General features: G+C 36.1%; 1 protein-coding gene across 2 annotated transcripts; it reads right to left on the bottom strand.

Annotated features, from left to right (window-relative positions):
* Window positions 1-247: 247 nt before the first annotated feature.
* Window positions 248-15223, bottom strand: LOC125155375 (non-histone chromosomal protein HMG-14-like). 2 transcript variants are annotated; one of them, XM_047840659.1, is made up of 3 exons: window positions 14533-15223; window positions 4851-4856; window positions 248-258 (listed from the first exon to the last, which is right to left on the bottom strand). In XM_047840659.1, exon 1 carries the CDS (start codon window positions 15177-15179, stop codon window positions 14640-14642), a length of 540 nt encoding a protein of 179 aa, XP_047696615.1. In that variant the 5' UTR covers window positions 15180-15223; the 3' UTR covers window positions 248-258; window positions 4851-4856; window positions 14533-14639. The 2 variants fall into 2 exon arrangements, with proteins under 2 accessions (XP_047696615.1, XP_047696616.1); XM_047840660.1 differs by lacking the exon at window positions 4851-4856 and adding an exon at window positions 5152-5159 and having other exon boundaries at window positions 14593-15223.
* Between the last annotated feature and the right edge of the window lie 9086 nt (window positions 15224-24309).

Below are 24309 nucleotides of genomic sequence, written 5' to 3'. Positions count from 1 at the left end.
AGTTTCAGTCTCCTCCACTTTCCTAAACTCTGATATATGTGTCCTTAAGTTGGCGAAATTACTGTGATGTTCTTGTGTTTGCCATCCCACAGAAGGTACTGTGTTCGGTAAAGAGTCTCCTCATGCAGAATGCTCTGATGATATCAGAACTTACTTGATTCTCTTCTGTTAGAGATCACAGTCCAGTGACGCCCCTTATCCAGTGTCTGAAACAATTGCTCGTCCCATGTTTTAGGTGTCTATGGAGGTCAGATATGTCTGATACCATTTACTCTTTATGGCTGAAACCATGCGATGGTTTTGCAAGTTCTATGCTACGTTTTTGCTTTTTTTTTTTTTTTAATTTTAACTCTCAGTTCTCAATTTATGGCCATTCTCTAGTAATATGCTGAAAAATAGGGGCATGTGGGTGGCTCAGTCGGTTAAGCATCTGACTTCGGCTCAGGTCATGATCTCACCATTTGTGAGTTGGAGCCCCACATCGGGCTCTGTGCTGACAGCTCGGAGCCTGGAGCCTGCTTTGGATTCTGTGTCTCCCTCTCTCTGTCCCACCCCCCACCCCCCTCCCCCCCCACACACACATACTGTCTGTCTCTCTCTCAGAAATAAATAAACATTAATTTTTTTTAATATGCTGAAAAATTGACCCATCTTTGAGGTTTATTAGTATTTGGCTGTTGTACAGCTGTGTGATAGGTCAGGAACAAGTATTGTTCTTTTAATGTTAGTTGTTTTTGCATTTATAAATATAAGTCCTGCTTATTCCTTTTGTTTGATGATTGTTTTTTGAATCATCTGGCATGACAGAAATTATATAGCACTATATATGACTTTGAAGATCATACATCTGGTCGTTGTGACACAAACACTAAAGAAAGTATTCTCATTAAAGTTTAGAAGGTACTTCCAAGCCATAATCCTAGACATAGGATCTAGACTGTGAAAACCTGCTCCATCATCTATTTGCATCTGCCTTACATAAGCAAGTAGCATTGTCCTTTTAGTTTTGTTACAAATTGCCTAATAATGCCAATTTCTCTAGAATTCATCTTATATCTGGTGTTAAAGATCAACATGTTGGAAAGAACCAAATGTTAAGAACCATCACTAAAAAGATCAAACCTCAGGGGCACCTGGGTGACTCAGTCAGTTAAGCGTTCGACTTTGGATCGGGTATTGATCTTGCGCTCTGTGAGTTTGAGTCCGTGTTGGGCTCTGTGCTGACAGCCCAGTCCCTGGAGCCTGCTTAGGATTCTGTGTCTCCAGTTCACTCTGCACCGCCGCCCCCCCCCCCCCCGCTTGCGCTCTGTCACTCTCTCCCTCAAAAATAAATAAACATTAAAAGAAAAATAAATAAAAAGTCACCCCCCAAATCAGCAAAGATACAAATTGCCCAGGGGCGCCTGGGTGGCTCCGTCAGTTGAGCGTTGCACACGATCTCGTGGTCCGTGAGTTCGAGCCCCGCGTCAGGCTCTGCGCTGACAGCTCAGATCCTGGAGCCTGTTTCGGATTCTGTGTCTCCCTCTCTCTCTGTCCCTCCCCGCTCATGCTCTGTCTCTCTCTCTCTGTCAAAAATAAATAAGCATTAAAAAAAACAAAAAAAAAATTGTCGGTAAAATAGAGAACAGAAGTGTAAAGGAACACAAAAGCCTGTAGCAGTCCAAGGCTCCAGCATAGAAGATTTCCTGCTCCAATGGTTTGGGTTACAGATTAACTTCTATTTTAGAATAAAGATATATAAAATTACAACTTTATGTTCCATATGTATTATTTATAAAACATTTTATGGGAAATGATTCACAAGCCTTTTTTTGTCCTTATGAATATATTCATTATATTTTACCAACTTTGTCCAAATTTCCAAACAATTTAATAGATTCTTTCCATCTTATTTTTGTAGGTATCATAATCTTACACAGGTAGTTTATTTTTCATCCTGCAGTCTATGCTTATACCATGCTTCCAACTTTCTGTTTTAGAATCTTTTATTTTGGAACAGGTGAACACTTTTTGTTTTAGGACAAAATTATACTCTCTTTTGTTTCTTCACAAACAAAATCACACTGGTGACCCTTGCATACATCTGCTTCTGCCTTTTACGTTCCTTCAGAATGAGCACACATATTTACATAATGCAAATGCACTTACCCATCTTTTTACCTATTAATTTATGGTTATTTTATAATGTATTAAATACAAACAGGGATATTGTAATTATTTTTGTCTGGAATTGAAAATTATTTCTCAGTTAATTCAATGTAGTATTAGTTTGAGGACTTTAAGGATGTTGAGATAACAATTCAAATTAACATTGATTTTTACTTTATAACATTTAAAGAGATTTATAAGATTAGACATTTGAAAAAATCCATTGTGATAATTATATTTAGTTGGACATAGTTATATATATTTGAAGTATTAAACAATATATGTGAAAAGTGTTAATTTACTAGAGATCTAGAAAGTTTAAACATGAGAAAAAACTTTAGGCATAGACAAAAAATATTATTGAGCTATAATTAGGGAGAAAGAGAGTTGTTTGCAAACAAATATTATTAGCTCACTGTAATTTTCTTAGAGATGGACCTTTTTTTTTCCACTCAATTTGTAAGTATCTCTATTGATAGGTCAAGTATTTACAGACATTTTAAATCTTGCTTGTACATCCCAAGTATTCTAATCTCCTTCTTTCCAATAATTTTATTATAAGGTCATTAGCTTAAATCACAATTAAGACATTCTCTACAGGTTGATGTGTCAATGAAAAAGTTTACCCTAGAGTAATTAAAACAGTTAAAATATTAGTAATTACTTTCTGGGAGAATTTATGAAAAATCTTTCCTATGTTAACATTTTTCCATAATGGTAACTGAAATTTATAATTGTGCTTGAAATTATTCCATATAGAAAGATAAATACAAGAATGAGTACATTATCCAGCCAAGAGGAAGTGCAAGTTTATCAGCCAGTGAATCTGTAAGGAATTGACTGGTAGCCAAAAATGGAATATCACTTGAGAATGCCTTGGTACAAGAATCAGCATACTCCCAGAGAGTAGAATATATGGGAAGTAGCTCTCTTTCAAAGCAAAATTCTCTTATACAATAAAGAATAGAAACATTTTTGTAAGGTTTTAAAAAGGTTCCTCAGATAGTTTATGCAAATGATACCAATCTCAGGGGAACTTCTTAAATTGGTATTCCTTCAGATGAATTCAGACTGATATATTGGCTCTTTGTCTGTTTTTTCACTTATGAATGTAGTCTGATAGATATATAGTGATGTAGCCAGTAATGTAGACAGATAGAATGGTTAGTAGCAAAGCAGTGTTCATACAGATATTCAGCTAGGAAAATAAGTATAATTATGATCATCCCACCAAAAAGCCATGGGGATCTTTATTCCTAAGATAAAGTAAATAAATTCAACTCTAAAAGTCGCAATGGCATATCCAAGGCTTTGACTCAGCATAGAACATGTGATGAATAAATTGGTCTTGGCTAAGCTGAGATTTGCAAACATAAAACCTATTACTGAGTTTATGGTAGAGAGAATCATGGCCAAATCTTGTAGAACTTTCAATTATTTAGAAGCCCACCAGCCAATTGCCAAAAAGTTAAGTTTGTTTAGAGAAGCAATAGAAAATATATACCAAGAGAACTGGGGAGTGTTTCATAAGAAAGGCATTTGGAGAAGAGTACTTCAAGAATTTGATGAACTAGAGTCAGTCACTGAATGGTCTTGGCAGGGTGGATCAGTTTGCATCCTAGGGAACTGCTTGAACACTGAGTGGAATGCATGATGCTGAAGTGTTGATAGACCAGTTTTCCTGTAGTATTCTAGAAACATGGGACTCAATGTGCTACTTAAATGAGTTTGAATTTAAGCATTTGTCTTACATTTCAACCTAACTTTTTTTGTAAGTCGTAGTATATTTTGCAAGTTTTGATTGTTTCTGTATCAATTCTTATGTGTTTTATCCAACATTCTTATGCATTACGTAGTATAAGTTTCTTTCTTTTTCAGTATATGTCATGTCAAATATTGCTGGAAATGGAAATGTCACATTATTTTGAAAATGGTAAAAGAAAAAAATTAAATATATGAAAACTTTGTGTTTATCTTTACTATCATGAAGTTCCCTGGTGACTGCTTTTAGTCGTATCCTCTTTCCTTACATCAAGGCATACTTGGATAAGGAGGATTCTTAATATCAACCAAAAGTAGATCATTTTTAAGTAAACATAACACTGAACATCCAGCATCTCTGATGCTAGAAAGGTTATTCCGTATTGCATGGTGTCAGTGATTTTGCATATTTTTGAAAACTGTCTTGCTGTGCATTCAACCTAAAAATTGTTCTATTCTTGCCTAGGTTCAATCCAGAATAATATATATTTTCTACTTGAAAAGAGCATAGAGAGAGAAGTCATTATCAGATGTGGATAGGAAATGATTTTCTAGAACACATTTTCAAGAACAGTAAAATTTACTGCATGAAACTATTCAATGTTTAATAGTTGTATAATAATTGGAAAATATACATAAATCTGAAATTTTATATTTTAGGCAAAGGTAATAACAATTTTCTATTCTTGGAATATCCATTCTATTAAAACTTGAGTCATTTGGACAACAGATTACGTTTGCATTCAGAATTTTGGTGGTCATTAAAAGTATATTCTGTGACTATCATCAATTATAGCAGATGATTATTTCTTCTTGAAGTGATCCAAATGACAGTTCTGATAGAGAGCTAAGAGGAAGGGACTTGAAGGATTTATATCTGTGTGCGTGTGTTTGTGTGTGTGCGTGGGTGTGTGTGTGTGTGTCGAGTATTTGCACATTACATAAGACTGAGAAGGAAGTTCCCTTGGCTAATACCATCTGATCATTTGTGAGGTAGATGCTTGTCACAAGCCCCATTATTCTGTCTATAAATGACATGGAAATGCTAAGCAGATAGTTATGATATGCACTTATAATGATAAATAAAAAACAAAACCAAACTTAACTAATGTCCCAATTCAATTTACAATATGCTTGATATAATTGAAATCCATGCATATGAAAAATTCAGATATGTATTTGTAACTCTGCATTTCTCTAAGAAATATACTAGGGAATAAGCTATAATTTATTCATTAGAACATAAGAGAAACAATTGAAAGTAGAGTCATTTATTGTTTTTAGGATTATGCTTTTATGTTTATTTCTTGAAAATTTTTTATTACCTGTAACACAAAATAAACACCGGACTTACAAATAGAAAATATTAGAATCAACAATAATGGACTTCCCAATAATTAATAAGGCACTTTAACACATGATGAACTTAAACATGTGTGTGACAAATTCATGCTTTATTATACTTGGGTGCACCAAAGAAACACAAAAATTTGAATTGAAGTTGCACACAAACCAAAAAAGAGAGAAACCTCATAATGAGAACCTGTACTGGGAGAGATAAGCTCAAATATGGAGGGGAAAACAGTCTGGATTCCTTTGAAGACTTGTTTCTCTTCAGTTTCTAATTGACACTCTGAGGTACATTTCACCAAACTGACTAATGTGCTATAGAACAGAAAGTAAAAGTGCCAAATAAATTTTTCCTGATTATGTCAAAATTAAAAATAGCATTTTAAAAAACTGCCCTGTGTGTCTGCCAGTTGCAAAATGTCAGCTTCAATACGGCACATTGGATAAAAAAAGAGAAAATAATGGCACAAAGCAATAGCTTGACAAACGGGAAAAATAACTATTTGATATAAAAACGCTGTTGCTCATTTTTAAAATACACGGCATCATCCATCCAGTATTGTTACCTACAATCTAATTTTCAGTGTCTCTATTAAATTTCTGAAGTTAACATGTGAAATGTATATTCTTAAAGGCAGGTATAATAATTATACTTAATACCTCCATGGTTGTTTAAAACATCATTCAAACTGTTTGTAATAAGGTTTGGTGATCATTTAGTTTGCATTCGTTAAATGATGTAGAGGCTGACAAGAGAGACTGATTTTAGCTTTGTGATTTTTATATATCCAAATTAGAGAAGTTAAATCAGTAAATGAGATGATTTATCATACCACAATGATTTCACAGGCGTATTTTGTAGAAAATATATGCTATTATTAATGCACATTGTGTTTTTATTATATATGGCCAAGTTATAAATGACATTTAATACGTTTGATTAAATGTAACGTTTAAGACGTTAATAAGTTTTTGGGTGCCAAACTTATCTACTGAATATTGATTTTACATATTTTCCAAAATGTAAGTTTTGGGAGGTGTTTCAGAGATGTAAATTAGTTACTTAGAACAGCTTCTGAAAGAGAGAGAGAGAAAGAACATTACATTATGATTCCCGATTCTTTTCAATAATTTATATTTACACAGCAGAGCATGTAAACTGGTTTCAATGAATGATTAATATAAATGAAGAGGGAGGTTAAAAGAAGAAGGGATGTTAAAAAGCACAGTATCAGATTGGTGCATATTTTATAAATATTCTGATATACATTCTAACTAACTTTTGGAAATAAAAAAATATATTTACTCTCAAGTAGTGCCTCAAGGTTTACAGAAATGTTCACTAGAAAAGCGAGAGCCTCTCTATGTTAGCTAATTATGTACTTTTTGATTTTTCTTCAACTTTGCTACAAGGCATCCTCTTTGAAAAATTACCTCTATAAAAATCTTCCTCTCTGTCTTATGTGACTCCAATACATAGACTGTCTATCTCATCACCAGATCATTTATTTATTTTCTCATTCAACAAACATGTATTAGGTGTTTCAAAAAGGCTTGACATCATGCCAAGAAGTACAAAGGTGAATAAGGTAGATGCAGATATCAGTATCAAAAATTCATATCTTCACCTGCTAGATACAAAGTCCACTAAGCTAAAGGCCACTAGAATTACTTCTGTTTCCGAGAAAGAACATGACATTCATTTCACGTTTATTATGTGATCGGTAGTAAGTGAGGATATTTACAAATAAATTATCTCATTTAATCTCCAAAACATCCTGTTGGCTAGTTGTTGTTAGCCACAGTCTCAGCTGAGGAAACCAAAACCCAGAGACATAAAACAGTATTCCCAATGTCCTCAGGTTGGCAAGTAGTGGACTCAATACAAATTCTGTTTCAAACCCATGTCAAACACAACTTCATTAGATCCAGAATCAATATAAGATGGTGGTCTGTTATTCTTTATTTGGCAGATAATTTCAGCCAAATTATAACTTCTCTGAGATTTCCTTTTTAAAAATGATTCTCCCCTCACCTCCTAGCTATTGTGAGAAAAAATATAAATAAGTTATCTAAACTTTAGAGACCAAACAAATTAAACGTTCCATTTACCTGGAATAATATCAGCTTATTATTCTATGGCTATAAACGTGTTCATCTCTTCTCAGTCACAAAGTTCCTGGAGGGGAGGCCAAACCTCAGCAAGCTCATGGGGAGAAGCATATGAATTAAAGCAGACCCCACAAGGTTTCTCCAGATTTGAAGATTTATGAGAAGGATTACTCAGACTCAACTGAGTTTGCTTACACTTTATTACTGAGCCAACAAGCAAGCAGTGCAAAGGAGAAGATCAAAGATAGATGTAGTTGGAGTAAGTGAAACCTTACAGTGCTCTCCTTTACATCATTAAAATTTGTGATAGCAGCAGATACATAAAGTGAAGAATATGCCAGTTCAGAGGAGCCCAGGAGCCCAGTGACTTTTATCTTGCTTTAAATTGAAGTGGGTTGTTTTAACCCTCCATGTTTACTGTATTGCCATAAATAGAATTTCACTTTATATGTGCTCACCCGCTCTTGGTTTACTTTATGCTGCACCATTGAGCTTGCTCAAGACTTCAATGCAGCTAGCAGGATGCAGGCTGTCCCAGTTCAGATAAGTGATATAGCTGCTGGTATGTAGCAGAGAGGAGCCAAGTAGATAAGGAGCGTGAGTGACTCCAGAGTGAAAGAGTAAGGAGGTTGCAGTGGGTTGCCTCAAGAACTGGCAGGTGCCTGAGCAGAGAGGCAGATGCTTGGGGTGTAGGGGCAGTAAGGAAGAGAGGCACACAGCAGACACTCTTCTATCTACAGGTAAGCCAAAGACAAATCGGAGCGTCCTGAACTCAACAGATGACCTTCCAAGGCACCCGGCAGAGCTAAGCCAGGGCACAAGAACTCAGTGATGGGAAAGATTCCCAGAAGTCAGGCAGCTAAAATGGTTCAATCAAGAATTTTCCAAGTTAATACAAAGATTAAGACCCGGAGTTGGAAAATGAGGTTAAAGCAGGACAGGGAAGAACAATGCCATGTGTGCACAATTGTCAAAATAAAATCCAGCCAAAGAACAGGGTGTTTTCTTGTTATGTATTCTTTTATTTCTCATTAACGCACATGGGTATTATGAGTGGGAAAGCATTAACTAACTTGTTAATGATTAATATATTAGTCTTTATAATCTAATACTCTTCATCTCAATGTGCGTTTTCATTTTTCGTAGGTAGGCAGGCCCTAAGAAAGGCATTAATCATTTGTATTAAATGAGAACGTTTTTAGTCCAAAAGATGGAAATACATGCTCAGAAAGTTGCTATATATATTTTTTTATAAAGTGGGAGTGGGAAGTCAGAGTTATTTCAGAAGGAACAGTGGTTGTATCTGTTGAAGGTATATTTTGTGTTCATATTTGCCTTAACATACTTTTGTATGTAATGAGGCTGCCATTAAATAAAGGTTCAATGCTACCTCCTCAGACAATTGTCTGCAGTTTGATGCAAACCCCACTCAGAGAAGTGAAGATATGTCATGGTCATATATCATGTCCCCGACTTGCTAGAATTCCACTGGAAGGAAATTAGAATGAATAGTTTGTATATTACAGTTGTATATAATATATTTGGAGAGGTATAAAGATATGTTAATGGGGTAGATAATGCTTACATAAGTGATTACTTTTGCTAGGCACCTTTTGAGCATTTAGCACACAGAATTATAGACATGCACACATATATTCATACACATATATTTTTCAACATTTAATGTACATACAACTTTGTGGCATACATGCTTTTATTTTATTTTAAGTTTCTTTTATTTATTTTGAGAGAGAAATAGAGAGCAAGCAGAGGAGGGACAGAGAGAAAGGGAGACAGAATCCCAAGTAGCTCCGCACTGTCTGCACAGAGCCCGATGCACGGCTCGAACCCACAAACCGTGAGATCATGACCTGAGCTGAGATCCAGAGTCAGACGCTTAACTGACTGAGCCACCCAGGTGTCCCTGTTATCTTTATTTTAAATATGAGATACTGAGGTGCAGGGAAATTATGTTCCCTGCCCAGAGGCAAACAGCTAATTAGTGGTAGAATTGTTATTTAATCATTGTCTGTGTGGCTCCATAAACTTGTTCTAAACCAACACCTTATTCTGCTTTTTCTTAGATATGGATAGATCTACAGATGCAGATAAAACTGAAAGTATAAAACATAAATGTCCATACGAGACAGAAATATTCCAGTACCACCCCCCCCCCCCCCCCGCTTACTACATTATGTAGGACAGTCAAGAAAAGATGGCTCAGAGGGAGACACAAAAGGAAACTCAAAAAGAATATGTAAAAAAGGTGTGAGGGCTGAAGTGGGGGGGGAATAGATATTTCAAAAAATAAATCGTTGAATTTCTATGTGTGTGTATTCACATGCACACATGTAACAGATTTTAATAAAATTTATGGTTTTAGGGAATTTACCAAAAAATATTAATTTCTTTCTGTTATACATTCCATTGAATAGATAATATCAAAGCTATGTATGTGTTTAATATCTTGGTCCTATGTCAAAACTTTTACTGGGGCGCCTGGGTGGCGCAGTCGGTTAAGCGTCCGGCTTCAGCCAGGTCACGATCTCGCGGTCGGCGAGTTTGAGCCCCGCGTCGGGCTCTGGGCTGATGGCTCAGGGCCTGGAGCCTGTTTCCGATTCTGTGTCTCCCTCTCTCTCTGCCCCTCCCCCGTTCATGCTCTGTCTCTCTCTGTCCCAAAAATAAATAAAGGTTGAAAAAAAAATTTAAAAACTTTTATAAGATATAAAAAGTGATATCCAATTTTTAATTACATTCAAGACAGAAGAACGTATGCTCTTAATAAAGGTATGTGTATTCAAACTGTGAAATCACTCGGAGTTTTGTGCTATTCCCAGAGGTTTATGGAACAGCAGTTGCCTACATTTTATGATTTTGTTTTTATTGGTTCAGGAGAATTTTCCCACCATTTTATAGAAGATCATTTAAAATGTATGATACTAACTTAAGGCTTTCCCATTTCTTTGGAGATTGGAAAATACATGTTCTTTTATACATATTTTACTGCATAATTACTATTTTTATAGACACCAGGAGAACGAGCAAAACAAGTTTATTTTATTGACCACTGTATATTCACTAGCACTGATCCTGGCAATAAATATTGAATTAAGTAAGTTAATCAAGTATATTTGAAGGGGGAAAAAGTACAGGAATAAACAGTGTACATAGATTTTCATTGTGAAGGGAGTAGATGCCCTACTTATGAGAGCTATTAGTATCCATTTAGGCTGATTCTTACCCATACTTACTCACAATCATTTAGCATGACACAAAAAAGAAAGCAATTACACATTTGCTTACCAATTTATTTATACTCTAAATAGAAAAATAGAACATGAAATCTCAAAGTATTTGATAAATTAAGACTTCTATGTGGCATATCTTGTGAAGAATACAAAAAAGCCAGCTATAACTAATAGAATATACATTTTAAATTATGATCTACCTATAAGAGGAAATATTTTATAAAAGAACTAAAGTGAAAACTGAAGGAAGTTAAAGCAACATACTTTTGCATTTTTAATTTAAATGTAATGAAATATAAATATAATGATATTACTGGATATTTTAATTATTCCCATTAGAGGTTCTAATTTTCCAGTAGGTTTAAGATAATGATGATAAAGGAACAAAAGAAAACTTTAGAGTGGAAAATAAAGGCACATATATTCTACAGCTAAAAATAGCAGGTAAAATTCAAGTGGATTGTTAAAACATGCCAAAGTCCTCTTTTATGTTTTATTATTAATAACTCAACCCACTTAAATGAACACCTCTATATACATGATATATGAGCAGTTTGATCACATACTTTCTCTTGATGAGAGCTAAAGGTTACAAAGATAGCTTTTGCTTTAGAACTTCTAGAACTTTGCTTTTCATGGGTTTTAGCTCTGCTTAACAAGCTTATTCCATCCCCACAGACTCCCAGCCATTGCCCCATTAGCCTCACATCTGGCAGGCTCTTCCCCTTTGTGCTGCCTTGGTTTCTTTGATTGCTTCATTTGGGCATAAAATCAGGCCACTGCTACTGTCATTGCTCAGGAAACTCCTGTCTCATCCCACTACCGGGGCTGATGGGCTGATATCAGTGCAAAGGAGAGGCCACTGCCCTACTGGAACAGAAAGAGAGGTGAAAAATGTGTCTTTGCTCTTCCTTTGTGTTTTAACGTAGAAAGTACTCCTCCCTCCCACCAAATCTATAATATGTATAATGTGTTATATATGATAGATCAAAGGGAAGTCTTCTTTAGAGGAGGTTTTCACATAATTAATCTCAAAAGCATTTCAAAAAAACCCAAATTATTTAATCTTCACAGCCATGTCAAGCTTCCTCCATCCATATTCCTATGACATGAATATCTATACCATCCATTTAGGGACCCAAGTTAGAAAATATCTTCCAAGTATCTTCCTTGGCTGCTTTCCAATAAAATTATTTCCTTTGTTAAAATGATATACTATTTATTATAATTAAAATTAAAATTAAATCTTAAGGGACTCTTAGGTGACTTAGTGGGTTGAGCTTCTGACTCTTGATGGGTTCAGGTGGTAATCTTGTGGTCAGGGATCAAGCCCCACATTGGGCTCTGTGCTGAGTGTGGAGCCTGCTTGTGATTCTCTCCCTCCCTCTCTCTGCCCCTTCTCTGCTCACACACTCTCTCTCAAAATAAATAAACATTAGGGGCGCCTGGGTGGCGCAGTTGGTTAAGCGTCCGGCTTCAGCCAGGTCACGATCTCGCGGTCGGCGAGTTTGAGCCCCACGTCGGGCTCTGGGCTGATGGCTCAGAGCCTGGAGCCTGTTTCCGATTCTGTGTCTCCCTCTCTCTCTGCCCCTCCCCCATTCATGCTCTGTCTCTCTCTGTCCCAAAAATAAATAAACGTTGGAAAATAAAATAAAATAAAATAAATAAACATTAAAAAATAATTCTTGGGGCACCTGGGTGGCTCAGTCGGTTGAGCCTCCGACTTCGGCTCAGGTCATGATCTCGCGGTTTGTGAGCTCGAGCCCCGCATCAGGCTCTGTGCTGACAGCTCAGAGCCTGGAGCTTGCTTCAGATTCTGTGTCTCTCCATCTCTTGGCCCCTCCCCTGCTCGTGTCTGTGTCTCTCTGTCTCTCAATAATGAATAAACGTTAAAAAAATTTAAAAAAATAATTCTTACATTTTCTGCACTAGTCTGTATATTTTTTTGTGAAAAGCCAGTGTAATTCCTCTAGAGACTAGTTCTCAAACTTCAGTGTTTTGGGCCTTGTATAATTACTGTCTCTGCTCTTACTGTTTTCACTGTAAAACGACTTTCTTTTTATTAATTTAAAACAGTTGCACAGGAATGAATGGGAAATAAGCCATTTTTAATAAGTGAAATTTAACCATAGCATACTGTCCTTACTCTTAGCTGCAGAATGCTCTGATTCTCCTTTTGAGGGGTAGTAAATGTCAGTGTTATGTGAAATACTTTTTCCTTACTGATATAACCAGAAATACTGAAAAAAATCTAAAAAGTGACCAAGTTTCGGTTTATGAAGTTAAATGTTTTGCAGTTTCTCTGCATTTGCAACAATTTAAATTCTTGCTCATCTTCAGAGAATGTTATCCCACACTCTGTGCTTCATACAGACAAGACACCTGTTTTGTATTAACGATTATATCCATAAAGCATTGAATTAGACTGCTGTTTTATTGATTTAATTACAGTTTTGAAATGTCCTAGAGCTTACATATACACACAGTCTGAAGGTAGGCATTAAAAGTCTAATGTGTTACCTCTTATTTATGAAGGATCCATATATTCTGTATCTTTCTGTTTTCATGTGCATGGCTTTAATTTTTAAGGCCATATCATGATCCATAACAGTTTCTGGAATTCATTCACATCATCTCTCATGGACAGCAGAAATGAGAAAGGAAAGACAGCCCTCCACCCCCAAGGCAACTTCCTTTCAGCATCTTTGGACTTCCAGACAAGGTGTTTGTTTATGTCTCATTGACTAGAAAGTATAGTCATATGGCCACTCCTACTTGAAAGGGTGAATGGGAAGTATCCTTTGGGCTAAGTGCAACCTCCAAATAATATCATTGTTAAGATACCAAGAAACAGAGGTCAATGGCTGCAACTAATGTTATCTAACCTCGTAATAACTCCTGGCAGGGCCTAACCATATTTTAAAAAATAAGTCCACTAATGTATAACAAAATAACACATTATGTCTAAAATGGAAATTTATCCTGTGAATCCAAGGTTGGTTTAAAATTAGATCAATTTAATTGATCACATGTAAGCATTAACACATATATATGTTAATGTTATGTTAATATATAAAGTTGATATGTTAAACTTTCCCAATCTTGTAAAGAACATGTAAAAGGTGCCATGCAAGCATCAGACTTAGTGGTGAATATTCGAAAGCGTGCATCCCCTTGAGATGCGGAATAAGACAATTATGTCCTCTGTCATCAATTCAGTTCCAAGGTGTTTTGGACAATCGATTCAATACAGTTAAACAAGTAAATGTTATAAAGTTTGAAAAGAAATAAAGGAGAAAGTATCCATAGATACATTATTACAGTTAAGAAGAACTTGAGCAAGATTAGTGGTGTAAAATCAACATATACACTTCAGTATTATGCCAGCAAAGTTTTAGAAAGTGGAAATTTATTTTTAAAATAAGTTTTATTTTTATTTTTTATTTTTTTTTATAATTGAGTTTTTATTTGTTGTTCTGAGGATCAGTACAGACAATTCAATTTGTACATAATTCTTAACGTACATACCGAAAACCTAAAAAAACCATGTAGTTGTGGTTCTTTTCTCAAAGTTATTCCAGTGACCTTCCAGCTTAAAATTTGGAGGCAAATTTCCCTTAACGGTATATCAAGTACCGGTATCTTCAAATGTTGATACGCTGTTACACTGTTAAGTCCCATTATTTCACAATTTAATGTCATATACGCTACATACTCAAATTTTCAATCTCACACAGCACATTAGCAAAGTTACTAGGAAACTGGACTACCACGACCAGGATGTTACAGAATGCACAAAATTCTGGCAGGGAGAGAGCTAAGATCAAGGAGTGGTTTTCTTTAGCAAACAATTCTACCAAAAACAACATGGGAATAGAAGTAATTTAAAATGTTCAAGACATATTAAATGCACAACTGACTCCAAATTGCCATTTAGTATGCTTGGTATTATAGGATATAAAAACTACCCCATCAATGGAATGTTAAGCTGACACCCAAGACGATCAAAGCCTCCCATATTCAATATCCCACTATTTTCTGGTTGTACCAAAAAATAAACAACCAGCAAATGATTTCACCTCTTAAAAAAAAGCATTTACCCTTAAAAAATGGGATGAGGTGGGATTCCCTCCTTCTTAAAAATGTTTCTAGAGCTACTAAAAAACTTGCATTTACAGAATAGTTGATAAAAATATTCCTCTGGATTGTACAAGAAGGGAGACAGGGACCACTGGTAAGACATGGGATATGATACCAATCAGACTTGGCTTCTTTCTCTCCTGCTTCATCAGAGGCTGGACTCTCCTCGTTTTTAGTTTCTCCGTTTTCTGCAGGTAAGTCTTCTTTTGTTTCTTTGTTAGCCACTTCAGCCTGTTTTCCCTTTGCTCCCCTTTTCCCCTTTGTTTGCACTTTTTTGTCTGAAGATTTCTCCTTTCCCGCCGCCTTTTGTGGCTTCGCTTCCACTTTTGCAGGAGTAGGTTTAGCTGAAAACCTCGCCGACCTCCTCTTGGGCTCCTCCTTCGCCGCCCCCTTGGCGGAGCTGGCCTTCCTCTTGGGCATCTTGGCGGCGGGGCGGGCGTGTGCGGGTGCCTATGGGCCGCCGCGCGCCGAGAGCCTTCGAGAAGCTGGGCTGCCTCTACATTTTATATTTAATTTTTTTAATTTTAATTATTGTTTCTTTTGAGAGAGACAGAGACAGCGTGTGAGCAGGGTAGGGGCAGAGAGGGAGGGAAAGACATCGAATCTCAAGCAAGCCCTACATTTTTAATTACTCTCAGCAAGAGTTCTAAAGCTATGGCAAAGATTGGGCTATTTCATTGGTGTTCAAATCAAGAGTCTTTTGATGAAAATGAAAATGGTTAGATAAAGCATTGAAAATAATACAAAAAAGGATCTATCTCTGAGAAAATTGAGAATATGGAGTGAATGCTTCAGTTAATGGATGAAAGAAAAGCATATGACTCAGAAAGAAGAAGCCAAATGGAAAGATTGGATTCTTGTTATTGATGGAGAGCTGAAGTGAGTAATCATGGAATCTTGCTTAATGGTTCCTTGAATTGTAATGAATTTAGGTCTGCTCTCCACAAAGCCCTGGGTAATTTGTTCTCTTATTTGACTAATGCATGCTTTCTTACTTTACCTGCCCATACCCTACCTCACTCTTGAAGTAGCTGTGGAAGAGTATATGTTTAGCAATAGCACATATTTAAAAGAGTCTATGCCTTTAGTATGATTGTTTGGGAAATAGAATTTATCCAAAAACAGAGAATTTGAACTTGATTATGGCATTACTATAAGGTGAAAAATACGATTTCTATACTCAACATGGGGTGGAAGTTGAATTACTTACCACAGGCATTAGTGGAACAACTTAAAAATCCTATATATTCTCTTATTACGCAGGAGTGGGGTCACGGAGATAAAAAATGACAACTACAACTGTGCACCCTAGAAAGTAGGGCAAAATAATTCAAGATTGACCTCAGAGTGCTCTTCCTAGGAGTTCTTACCAGCTAAAAATGCAGCATGGTGGGTGTTAGCCCTCATCAGGTTGGCAATCATATTTATAACCTAGAGACTCACATACAAAAAGAAAACAAAAAGTAGCCTATCAGTAGAGTAACGCATAAGGTTCATCAGATTCACTAGTCTTATCACATACTCCACTGTGCAAGTGTGTGGTAAAGCGCCAGCCAGGGTCATCATATTAAGTGGCTGCAATGCTGCCTGGCAGTATTTCTGAAATTTCGATCTTTACCAAAAGATGGCACTGCCAGTGTTCTGTTTGTACCACTGGTTTTACATAGGTTACGTTGGTAGTGATCATCTTCTCTAGACTGAAGACTGCTAAATGATAATATCTAGACTGGGCTGGGAATAAAACTAGAAGAGACATGGAAAACTGGAGTTTGTGAATTCTGAGGCTAATCAGAGAAAGATAAATTTGGCCATAGGATACACCTCTGGATGATTATTTTGAAATAGCATTGGATTACTCTCTGGATAGAGATTTAATTATTGGGTTGTTGTATTTGTGGTTGCTAGGTAATATTAGTAGGGAATATTGGAAAATACATGTTTTGGATGAAAAATGTCTGCGTATTTACAACTAACAAGGTGTATAATGTATAATATTAAGAAAAACTGCCTCAGCTGTGGTTTATTGAAGAGATAATTTGTAATACATTGTCTAAGGTATTGTTTGAATATGACTTAAGTAGTTGTTTGTTCATTTTGGGTTTGTGTGTGTGTGTGTGTGTGTGTGTGTGTGTGTATCTTGTGACTCTTTTTCCAAAGGCCAGGGATGATTGGACTATACATAGCTTCCTTATGCAAAGTAAGGAAGCTTGTTGGCCATCTCACTTGTTGGCCAGCATGTTAGGACGTGACATAGTGTGAAAACACACAAAAAAAGTTTTGAAAAACAAGGGCTCAAAATATCTGTAAACAAGGATAGAGTTAACGATCCTTGTGAATCAGTCTTCTTGTTTTTGGAACTTCAACTTACAGTATAATGAAACTCTTAACCTTGTAACAAGAATAGGAATGAAAAAGCAAGAGAAAGCAGATTTATGGAGAGTTTTTTAGCTAAGTTAAAAATGAAGTGCTTGAAGGGTGCCTGGGTGGCTCAGTTGGTTAAGCATAGGACTCTTGATTTTGGTTCAGCTCATGATCCCAAGATTGTGGGATCAAGCCCTGCGTTGGGCTCGGTGCTGAGTGTGAAACCTGCTTGAGATTCTCTCCTCTCTCTCTCTACCCCTCTCCAGCTCTCTCTCAATAAACAAACAAACAAACATTAAAAAAATAAAGTACTTGACAGCCATTCTCAACACTGGCTGTGTTATTAGAATCCCCTAGAAAGATTTTAAAAAGTACCAATACCAGGGCCCCTTTGCAGATCCCTTTTGACCTAGACGTGAGAATGTATTTTTTAAGATCTTCCTGACGTGACATGCAGCTCACATTGAGAATAAGTGCACCACACTCAAATTCCTATAGCAAAAATCCCTGGATCAGTAGACTTACATTTAGTTTGAGTTCAGAAGGCCTGCTGTATTGGAATAAGTTTCAGCTGTCTATAACAGAAACCTCCTGAAATCTAAACGTCCAAAGCTAGTGAAGTGACTCCGTTGTTATCAGGAACTTGCTCTCCCTGTTGAGATCCTCTTACGGAGGGAAAAGAGAACAGATACTGAGGAAGCAGCCAACATCACAAGAGACTAAGAAGTGCTATTTTCTGCTCTCTGATTCCATGAGAGCCCCTTCTGAAAGGCATTTGAAGAATCTTGTGTAAAACAAAGTTAAACACTTGCCTTTATTGCAGAAGTTTTCAGTCTTTAACATATAGAAAACCAACTGAATTTCCAAGAGAAATCGACCATTTGGTGATCTCCACATTTACTTGAGAAGTTTTTAAGAATAAAATCTAGTATTCTCTCTCCCTCTCCCACCCCCACCCCACACACAGTAAAAATAAACAGAAAGTTCCTTTTGAGAAACACTCCAATACACATATTCATCATACAAATACAGGTTTCTCCCACTATCCAAAAGTAGAGCATTCCCATGAAACTTTTTATAAGCCTAAATGCTATAAAGCATGGAAGCAATTTCCATTAATGGACACATTTCGAGCATTCCCAGACCCCCAAAATAAACTCCTTCTTTGGCTTTTAGGACACATCTTGCTAATGGATGCACAGAAAAAAATCGAGATAAAGCACAGATGCTCACAGAATTCAAAGCTCTGACTGCTAGTTGCTGAGATGCTGATTGTGGTTCCTGGGGAACTTGCTGGCTGGGGCCAGTCTCCCCGTTGGCAGAACGTGCTCCCTCCCTAAGGGCTAGCTGCAAAACAAATGCTGAACACTGCTTTTGCTTTTTGTATTTTTTCATAAAAGCAAAAATGCTCTTTGGATTTCTTTTGGTAGGTGAAAATAGGTGCCGACAGTAGGGCTTCAAAGTGAAGTAACGTAATGCGAACTTTCGAAAAGCAGGAATAACTGTATATGGTAGCTATCCCTGTTTCCTCATATCGGTCTACTACTACTTTCTAAGTAAATGAGAGATTCTTGGACTTAGATATTTCAGGATATCAAAAATAAGTTTTAAAATACATAATTATGTTAGTTATTTTATATTTAGTTTTACTTTTATAGGAATCTATTATTCCTGCTCCATTTTTAAATAACCCCAGGGAAAATGTGGCAGTTAGTCATGCATCATCCCATGCTTCGTTCATCCCTAATACTGCTATTTGAACAGAAGTTCCTGGTTAATAAATTAAATAGGAGAGATTATGATATCCTGTTATAAGGAATTAATTTTCATGTTATGCCTCAAAGGAGAGATAACTCTTCCCATAGAGAAGAATTTAAAATTTCTCTTCTTTTATAAGAGTCAGGTTCCTGGTGCTTATCCCAGTGAAAATGTTCTCTAATATTATCACAAAAGTACCGTACCAATATATGTTTAGGGAGCCTAAAGGCTTGGACGTTTGTACTCAAGTAAAGTCAGAAACTAACATTTCAGGAGCACCAGGGTGGCTCAGTCAGGTGAGCATCTGATTCTTGATTTCCATTCAGGTTGTGATACCAGGGCTGTGGGATTCTTTCTCAACCTCTCTCTCTCTCTCTCTCTCATAAAAAAAAAAAAAAAAGATAATTAATCACTGACAGTGTTAAGCAGTGCTACTTACATGTATCACAGACTATTAAAGGGAACAAAACCTCTACTGAACTGAGGACTCAGTAGAGAAAAGATGGTATATTAAGCAAGAGTAAATCCTAAGTGTTCTTACCACACCAAAAAAGAAAAAAATAACTAATATGAAGTGATGGATATGTTAGTTAGCTCTGTTGTGGTGATGATTTCAAAATGTCTGTGTATACTAATTGAACATTTTATACGCCTTAAATATATGTAAGTTTGTCAGCTATACTTACTAGTTCTGGGGGGAAAAGAAAAAGAATAAAAATTTGAGGAAAGTTAATTTGCCAAACTTGTTCACTAATATAGGTGTAAATCCTATGGAAATGTTAATAATGTAACATCTACAATCAGACTGGGTTCAGTGAGCTTGCCTCCAGGGGCTCCCACACTGCACCTAAAAGGGTCTGGAGACCCATCACTGGCCATTTCAGGTTCACAGCTGACCCCAAAGTCTGTGGGCCTATCACTTGAGGCACAAGTGTGCACGACTCTTCCAGGATCAGAGGACCACAGAAGCTGGACAGGCCTGGGCACAGGCCTGCCTTGCTTATTTTGGACTTCACAGGGGTGTCACGGGTTCGTACCTGGATCCCTGAGTACCCATAAAGGCACGTTATCTGTGGATTGCTGCCGAATCATTGTTGCTGAGGGGAGGATATGAGTAGGAGAGCTCTTAACTTCTGTCTTGCTGACATCATTCCTCTTTGTCTTTTAATATCTCTGCCAGATTTTGTTATCAAGGTAACGCTGACAGGTGATTAGTTAGAAAATTCTCTGTGGACCACATTTATTTCTGTATGTCTGATGAGTGAGGCTCTGATGAACTTCCAGACAACCTTTACAAGTTCTTCGTACAGTGAACAGCTTTGGCAAATAGACATATTGTCTGCCTTTGGGAGGTTACTGTCTGGTAGGAATAGGATATATCTCCCTCTAAAGCAAGGATTAGGTAGGCTTCAAAAAGATCTGAGTTCTCTAAGCCTGATGTCCTTGACCTGAAAATAACTTACTGTGTGTACTAGAGTCAACTGGCTCTCTTTATATTACACTAGGATGGTGGCTTATGAGTTTAAAATATATATAAAATTAAAATACTGGAAAACAGGATAAAATTTACACAGCATATAAATGGAGTTATACTGTTCTACATGCCTTACATTTTAGAGGGAGTTTTAAAATCACGAACTTTTCTTAAGTAAAAGCATATGTAATGTTCTTACATAAAAGTGTGACTTTTGTAATTCATGTAGCCACAAAAAGAATATCAAGTTAGTATACAATTAACAAGCTAATTGAAAGGAAAATGGAATAGTGAAATATTAGTTAAAAAATGTTGAGGGAGAGAAACACATTTATTTTTTAAATTTTTTTACGTTTATTTATTTTTGAGAGAGGGAGAGAGACAGAGCATGAGTGGGGGAGGGACAGAGAAAGAGGGAGACACAGAATGGGAAGCAGGCTCCAGGCTCTGAGCGCTCAGCTCAGAGCTTGACACAGGGCTTGAACTCACAGACTGTGAGATTATGACCTGAGCCAAAGTCGGACGCTTAACCGACGGAGCCACCCAGGCGCCCCAAGAAACACATTATTAAACATGCAGTAAAATAGTAGACTTAGCTAAAACATAATGTATTAAATGTATATGTACTAATATATCCATTTATTTATTAAAAATTAATGTTTATTTATTTTTGAGAGAGAGAGAGACAGAACGTGAATAGGTAAGGGGTAGAGAGATAGGGAGACACAGAATCCAAAGCTGGCTCCAGGCTCTGAGCGGTCAGCACAGAGCCTGAGGCAGGGCTTGAACCCAGGAACCGCGAGATCATGAACTGAGCCGAAGTCAACACTTAACCAACTGAACCACCCAGGTGCCCCAATATTGAGGCTAATATATTCATTTTAAAATCTCTTAAGTTCACCTGATGGCTCAGTGGGTTGAGCGCCTGACTTTGACTCAGGTCATGATCTTGCGGTTCCTGAGTTTGAGCCCTGGATCCAGCTCACTGCTGTCAGCACAGAGCCTGCTTGGATTCTCTGTCCCCTTCTCTCTCTGCTCCTCCCCTGCACTCTCTCTCTCTCTCTTTCTCTCTCTCTCTCTCTCTCTCTCTCTCTCTCTCAAAAATAAAAAAAAAATACAACTTAAAGAAAATGTGTTTAAAATCTGTTAACCTCGATCAAGATGGACAAACATTTTCTGTAAAGAACCTGGTATAAATGTTTGGATTTTGTTGGCCATATAGTTTCTATTACAACTACTCAACTTTGCTGTTGAAGCATGAAAGTAGCCATAGACCATATGTAACTGAATGAACAGGGTTGTGTTACAGAAAATTGAATTTACAAAATAAGGGGCGAGGAAGTAGTCTGTTGACCCCAGGACTACAACTTAAAACACTATTTAGTAATATATTCTTAATTGTTAGTAAGAAATACTTTAAAAATATGCATAAGAAAGCTTGAAAGTAGTAGGATAAAAATGGCAAGTATGAGGTGTGCAAATATTGTTTAGCTATACTAATGGCAAGTAAAACACACCTATAAAATGTATTACCAGAAACAAAGAAATCACTCCCAAATATATTAATGTCAAATAACAGAAACACTAAAATGCTGAATTTCTATAAACCCAAACATATAATTTGAAAGTACATTAATCAAAACAACAGGACAAAAACAACAGGAGAAACAAATTTAGAAATTGGGAGATTGATCATAATTCTCTCAGTAACTGACAGGAAAAGAAAGGGCAACATTTATTAAAAACATGAAAATTGAAATACGTGAAAATTATAAAAACATTAAAATAAAAATTGTCTTAATTAATTGACATTCACAGAACATTGTATACAATTGTTTCCGTGAATTTTGTCTTAAATTTTAAATCATTAAGATGCTATTATTATTTATAAATACCAATTTATATTTATATTTGTTCATATATTTCCTCTTCCATTGCTTTTCATTTTTTCCTAGATATTTGTGCTTCCTTATGCCTCAAGAATGCCCTTTATTATATCCATCAGCACAATTCTTTTGGTGACAGTCTTTCTATTTGGTTTATCAGAAAATTTTTTGTTACCTACCTTCATTTTGTAATTCTAAGCCAGTAGTTGTTTTGTTTTGGTACTTTAAAGATATACTTCCACTTGTTTTGTGGCTCTTAGTCTTTCTCTTGAGAAGCCAGTTGTAAATCTTAAATCTCTTTCCTTTAAAGAAATATGTTCCCCTTCCCCTGTCTGTTCTTTATCTTTGGTTTTCGGTTATGACTTGACTACCTGTTATTTTTTGTTTGTTTGTTTGTTGTTTTTGTTTATTTTTGTATTCATCACAGATTCATTTAATTGAACTTCTTAAAATTACGGCTTTATGTCTTTTTGCAAATACTTTTTTTTTTTTTTTTAATTTTAGAGAGAGAGAAAGAGAAAGCATGGGGAGGGGCAGAGAGCAAGGGAGAGAGAATCCCAAGCAGGCTGCATGCTCAACATAGAGCCTGCTGCAGGGCTTGACCTCATGACCCTGGAATCATGACCTGACTCGAAATCAAGAGTCAGATGGTCAACCGAGCCACCCAGGAGACCCCGTTTTGAAAATACTGTTTCTGTTATTTTTGGAATCAATCATAATATGTTAGATCTTTTCACTATGTTCCATAAATATTTTATGTTATTTTTGTTTCATTTTCAAATTAGCTTTCTCTGTATGTTTTAATCTGGATATTTTCTGCTGTGCTATTTTACAGTTGATTTTTTCCTTCTTCAACTATATCTCATCAACTGTTAAATCTATCCATTGAGTCCTAACTTTTAGATGTCATTTTGGGTTCTTAAATATCCATTTGAGAACATCACTTATACTCCAACTATTTCATTATATTTTCCAGCTTGTTATTAATTTGTTGAATTAATTAATCACAGATATTGGGCCTGCTTGAAAATAAGTTTGAGTTTTTGTAAGACCTGTTTTTTTTTATAGTTTCCTCTTATGCCTGTGCTATAGCCTGTGGTAGTTAAAACTGAAAACCCAAGTTATTTATCAATAATCCTCTTTCTTGCTGACCTTGGAACTACCCATCCCTTGTGAATGGCTAAAGCTCTGTTCAGCCTCAAGGGAGAGAGTAAGCCTAAATATTTTGCTCTCCTTTTTCTTTAAATTCTAGGTATTAGAATTCCTTGATACCTTACTAGAATTTTGACACTTTCATGTAGATTTTAGTTCCCAACCGTGTCTATTTTTTCTAGGTGTTCTTAGTGGGAGTGCATTCACATTAAGCTAATCCATGATCACTAAAAGCAAAAGTACTCTTTGCCTACCTTTTTTGGTATTGACCTTTACTGGGATGGGAAAAACTAGAAGGGAAATAGTTTGGTGTTTATAAACAATTTGACCTTAAACAAGATAGAGTTGAGATGCAAATGGGATACATGAATAAAATTTTCTGATGGCAGTTGGATATACAGATTTATCATTTGGATGATTTTAGTTATAATTTTGATAATTAAATCCAGTGAGATGTAAGTTCTTATAGGAATAGAGCTTTAGATACCAAAAATAAAAGAGGGTTTAGATAAAAGTTCTATGGAATTGCAAGATTCAGATTATAATGGAGAGGAAGGATGCTGTTAAGGAAAATCTTAAGCAAGCAAAGAGGAAGGAATGAAGTCAAAAGAATATGTTGATCTGAAAACTAACAAAAGAAAAATATTTCAAGAAGGAAACAATAATAAATTGTGATGAATTAAGCTGTACATTTCATTAAGATGAATCCAAAAATGTATCAAGTGGACGTAGAATTTGTAATGAAGTTTTTCTATTAGAATCATGGGGTAAAACAAACAGAAAAAACAGAGGAAATGGGATAAAAATGAATGGAATACTATAATTTCCAGGAATTTTATGAACTAGAAAGGCTTTTAAAAACCTCCTACTCTAAAACAACAAGTAATATTGTGCACAGTATAACAAGTAACATTTTACA

The sequence above is a fragment of the Prionailurus viverrinus genome, chromosome F1 (assembly GCF_022837055.1).
Source record: "Prionailurus viverrinus isolate Anna chromosome F1, UM_Priviv_1.0, whole genome shotgun sequence".
NCBI lineage: Eukaryota > Metazoa > Chordata > Mammalia > Carnivora > Felidae > Prionailurus > Prionailurus viverrinus.
The sequence above is the reverse complement of the archived record's forward strand: the minus strand, read 5'-3'. Positions and strand labels throughout refer to the sequence as shown.